Here is a 5,153-nt window from a genome sequence, read left to right as displayed (position 1 = left end):
AGGAATTTCCTCTGCTGTCTCTCCAGGAATTCTCTCCCCACAGAGGTGCAGGCAGCTCCAGTGCACACCCTCAGCTGATCAATCCTTAGGCCCCTGCTTAACCTCAAATGAGATTTAAACACAGCTTTGCCCCCACAGTGTAACAGACTCGTCCCTCAGCTGGGACCCCCAGCCAGGCACCCCAAGTTAATTAACACTGGGTTGGAGCAGTATTAAGCAGGAAGCTCAGAACAGACAAGTGCCACAGAGTGCAATGGGAATAAATTGGGCATCTCCTTCCACACTTCCACTTTGTGTCCCCAGATCTGCTCCTGCCCTGCTGCTGCTTGTTCAGTAATTTCACGCTACGCTGCCTAACAATGTAAGCATGGAGGCTCCATCTAAAACTGCACTTCCCAAATGTCACTTGTTTGTGAACACATGGCTGAACCCAAAATTGCTTTTAATATTCGAGTGGTGCCTGCTGGCTCTGTTGTAGTTAAGGGTCTGTCTGAATTTCCATGATAAACCCCATTTTCTGGGGTGTAATACCATGACCACTCACTACACAGAAACCTGCTTTACAAGGTCACAGCAGACAAACACCATTTTTTACATTTTTAAACCAAGACTGCTTGGTTTTTTTTGAGTTTCAGACACCTGACACTGATTTGAGGTCTCTTCCAGTTTAAGGTTTTTCTTACCATCCCTTTAACTCCAGAACAAATCCAAATGTCTGACCCATCCATGGAAGTGTCCAAGGCCAGGCTGGACAGGGCTTGGAGCAACCTGGGATAGTGGAAGGGGTCCCTGCCCAGGGCAAAACTTCCCATATTCTACTGGGAATGAGCTTTGCTGGTCAGTTATTCTGCAAACTTCAAACCAGGAGAGCTGTCACAAACCAAAGTACACCAGGAACCTGCCCTAATGAGAAACAACCACACAAACATAACTCTCCAAACTTAACTGAGTGCACAGATTAGAGGAATTCAGGTATTTTCAGTGTTATTACCATAGTGTTATTAAAGCTTAAAAGTATTTCCAGCTTATTCCTTCCCCTCCAGTGTGTACCTAATGAGTTGTGCTCAGTTACATCAGTCACCTTATTCACTGTGAAACGCAGTTTGGATGCACCAGAAAACTAATTCCACCCTACCAATCCCAAAACAACCTGTTCAGAACCTGAATGCAGCACTTGAGAAAGCCATTCCTACACCCTCAGAATAAAATGGAGCTGGGGGTGCTCGGCCTGGAAAAAAGGGGTGACCTCATCACTGTGTACACCCCCCCTGAAAGGTGCCTGTGCTCAGGTGGGGTTGGGCTCTTCCTCCAGGAACTGACAGAGCCAGAGGACGCAGCCTTGAGCTGCAGCAAGGGAAATGCAGGTTGGATATTGGGAAAATGTGTTTTACAGAATGGGTGATAAAGTACTGGAATGGTTTTCCTGGGGAGGTGGTGGAGTCCCCATCCCTGGGTGTGTTTAACAAAGCCTGGATGTGGCACTGGGGGCTAGGGCTCATTTGAGGTGTTGGGGCTGGGTTGGACTCCATGATCTTTCAGGTCTCTTCCAACCCAGTGATTCTGTGAATTCTGGGAATTCTGTGAATTCCGTGAAAACAAATTATCGTGAGGCAAAACCAGCAACGTGGGACAGTGAGAGAGCACATCCCAAAGCAGAGGCAGTTTCTGTGCTCTCCTCAGGAATGAGGACAAACAGGGGGCATGGCTGTGGGTGCCAGACGTGCCCCAGCCCCTCCCAGCTGCCCACCTGTGTTGCCATCTTGCCGTAGTCGATCCAGCGCAGGGTGGCGAAGTTGGTGGACTCGGCGCAGTTGAAGCCGTGATTGAAGCCAGCGTGGTACCCATAGGGAAATGTGATCATGAACTCCCCAGCCTCCTGGGTGATCTGCAAAGCAAAGGAAAAAGGAGGAGACACCCCACAGGTCACTTAATGCAGCAGCTTGAGAACAGAGACCCATTAAAAAGCCCCGCTGATGAAATCTCTTCCCACTGGAGGGTCGGCAGAGCAGCTCCTGGCTGAGCCTGGAACTCTCCTGGTGAACTGCAGGAATACTCAAGGGTTTCTCTTAAGGGAAAAACTCAGAACAGTGGATGGGAAGGGGTCACATAACCTGAACTATTTACACCTGCAGGCTCCAGTTACAAAGGGGTCTCAGGCTGCAACATTCCAAAAGATCAATGCAGCACCTCCCCTCCATGGGGTATGGAAGAGGCAAGCTTGACCTTCCCTGTCCTTCCAACCAGCAGTGCTGACAGAGCTCTCACAGCTGTCACAGGCCAAGAACTCTGCTTGGATTCCTTCCCACAGCCACAGCCCACACCCCAGCAGCTCTGAGCCCACAGAGACTCCAGGGGACTGCACGTCCCAACACAAGGATGGGCCAAATGCAAAATGGAAACACACAGAAGTTCAAACACTTCCCCCTCGGCTGGGCCAACATCTGAACTTGCAGATGGCATTGACATGAGAAGAATAATTCAAGAAAGAGGGAATAAAGGCTGCTGTGATACACAAGAAGCTCCTGCAGGATTTCAGGAGGAGGTGCTGAAGTCCAGCCTGCATCCATCCCCTCCACAAACCCCAGCAGTGCCACTCTGCTGGCTCCAGGAGATGGACAGATGATGTTCCTGTCAGTGAATGCACATCCTGATGTCTCCATTTCAAGCCCACATCATCCATGGCACTGCTGTCAACATTATCCCACAATAAATTAGAAAACACTCCAGATGATGGATAGGCCATGCAGAAAAGTAATAACTATTGAAGGAAAGCCAGCACAAACTGCCACTCACGAAGAAAGCCCCAAATTTACAGACTTCTGCAAGCTCTTGAGAAATAAATGGAGAAATCAATAGGAGATTACAGAAATACACATTTTTAATTATTAAAAAGCCCTAGTATTGATCTGTTTCTTTTTTTCCAGAACAGCATTATAGAGATTTATAAATGCTGCCTATTTCAACTTCATTGAAATCTGCCAAGGATTTGTATGAAGGGATACTATCTCTGTTCCTCAGGAAAAATGGCACTTGTCCCCTGTTTGGGAATAACAGCCTCCACTGTTTCAGGACAGGGCTTGGAGTTTGGGACAGTGGAAGGTGTCCCTGCCCATGACTGGGATTTAAGGTCCCTTCCCACTCCATGATTCCATGAAACCAGTTTGGAGCAGGCCTCTGTGACACTTCCCCCATCCACAGGCAGCTCTGGTTCCGTGTGCTGCAACAGCCAGCAGCAGCAGCAGCTTGAGTGATTCTGCACAGATACAAATCCCTGTAACCACCCCTGGCTGAGGAGATTTACTTCTTGCCACAAGACTTTAAGAATAAGCACATTAAAACGATCATACCAAATAAACATGACCCCTCTTTTCAAATCAGGGCTTAAGAGCTGCAGGGATCCTTCCAGGCTTAGAGCAGCATGAACACTTACACAACAGGGAACCAGCACAGCCAGCTCCACTTTGGGTCACACTGGATCCACGAGAAAATCAAAAAGAGCTTCTGAATCACCAGTGGGGTTTTGCTGCCCCTTGATGAGCCAGACCATCCTTATCAGCTCGTCCCTCTCTACATGAGAGGCTCCCTCACTGCCAGAGTTTGTTCAGTGACAGCTTTTCCTCTCTTCAGTGTCTCAGCCAAAGCCCAAACCCTCCTTTTTGCAGCAGAGCTGGTCTGAACCCCTGGCTGCACTCAGCACAACAATGCCCTTGGAAATGAAGCCAATTCCCTGGTGGCTCTGCTGGGCTGACTCCTCACAGAGAGGAGCTGTGCAGGGACAGCCTGCAGGGACCTACCCTGTCAAAGGGAATCCCATATTTCTTCAGGATGGAGGGAGAAATGAGGGTCATCTTGTGACGGAGGAAAGCATCACATCCCTGAGAGCTTCCTGGGAAGAATCCTGTGGAGACATTCAAAGGAGGAGCATCACTAAGGACTGTCCTTGGGAAAACAACACAACCTGCTAGATTCCACATCAACCTGCCCTACATACCACTACCTAAAGGGAAAAATGTTAATATTCAGGGAAGGGAAAGGCTCCATCCCAGGCAGTGGCACAAGGGACACGTTCACAGTGGTCACCAACAAGTGGCAGAGGCAGCAGGAGCTGACCCAGTCATCACCTCAACACCCCCAAGTGTTAAATTCTGCCACTGAGTTATTAAAACTAATCACAAATAATTAATTAGTAAACACTGCCCAAACCCCTCAACAGCAGCTCAGCTAAAGTAACCCAATTTTCCTCAAGATCATGTCCTTCCCTCCAAGTGGCTGATTCCATAACAAATTGTGTGCTTGTAGGGACTCAAACCCATCACAGTCTAGGAAAGCAAATAACCCAAGCTCTGGAACCAGAACTAATTGATGAGACATAATGGAAGGGGTTTCAGAAAGTCAAAAGGATTACTGGATTCCAGGTTTACTTATATTTTTGTACTAAAAGCATTTCAATTCAAATTATGACTGTCTGCTACCCAGTCTGTCGTCCCTCTCTGCAGTTCCTCTTTTTAATGCACAGTTTAAGTGGCTCTCATTAAAGCCACTAATAAAGAAGCACATTTTAAGTGATTAGCACCAATAACATGGCAACACATTAACATTCTCTCCATGGGCTCCATGGCTCTCCCAGTGAGCCCATTTACAGCTCAGCTATTCATTTTCCATATTAATTGCACACTCATTTCTCCATAGTAAACTTCTCCCCACTGATGCACAGGACAGGGGAATGGCCAGGTAGCAATTTTGGCTCTTTGCAGAGTTAAATCATCACCCACCCAGCTTCCAGAGACAGGAAATGAAAATAAAGACCAGATCATTGATAATTTGCTCCTGGTTTTACAGCACAAACCATCTCCGTGCCTCAAAATTGATCACCCGTAAAAATTAGTTACAAACAGCAAGAAACTTATTATTGCTTCTGTCAGACTTGGAGTGGTATTTCAGAGTCTGCAGAACACAAGTCATCTGATTGATTGACTTCTTATAAAAATTACTTTTTTCATCTATTAAAACCTGGCAAATTACTGAGCTGTAGCTTTGAAATGCAACGTTTTTGAGCAGCCATTTCCAGTGTTATTTGTATTTAGGGATCAGGGAGCTCAGTGCCCAGGAGAACAGCACCAAGCCCCAGGACACTCATCCCAGTTATTCTGCAT

At 47.3% G+C, this 5,153-nt stretch overlaps 1 protein-coding gene across 2 annotated transcripts in view; it reads right to left on the bottom strand.

The window, feature by feature from the left end:
- KDM4B (lysine demethylase 4B) overlaps positions 1 to 5,153 on the bottom strand; it is a 58,778-nt gene that overhangs the window by 34,537 nt on the left and 19,088 nt on the right. For both annotated transcript variants that reach the window (XM_005429477.3, XM_031064011.1), the window contains exons 6-7: positions 3,795 to 3,898; positions 1,748 to 1,885 (exon numbers count right to left, since the gene is read on the bottom strand). In XM_005429477.3, coding sequence (XP_005429534.1) covers positions 1,748 to 1,885; positions 3,795 to 3,898 — 242 coding nt within the window. The remainder of the gene's footprint in view (positions 1 to 1,747; positions 1,886 to 3,794; positions 3,899 to 5,153) is intronic.

The sequence above is a fragment of the Geospiza fortis genome, unplaced genomic scaffold (assembly GCF_000277835.1).
Source record: "Geospiza fortis unplaced genomic scaffold, GeoFor_1.0 scaffold299, whole genome shotgun sequence".
NCBI classification, from domain to species: Eukaryota; Metazoa; Chordata; class Aves; order Passeriformes; family Thraupidae; genus Geospiza; species Geospiza fortis.
The sequence above is the reverse complement of the archived record's forward strand: the minus strand, read 5'-3'. Positions and strand labels throughout refer to the sequence as shown.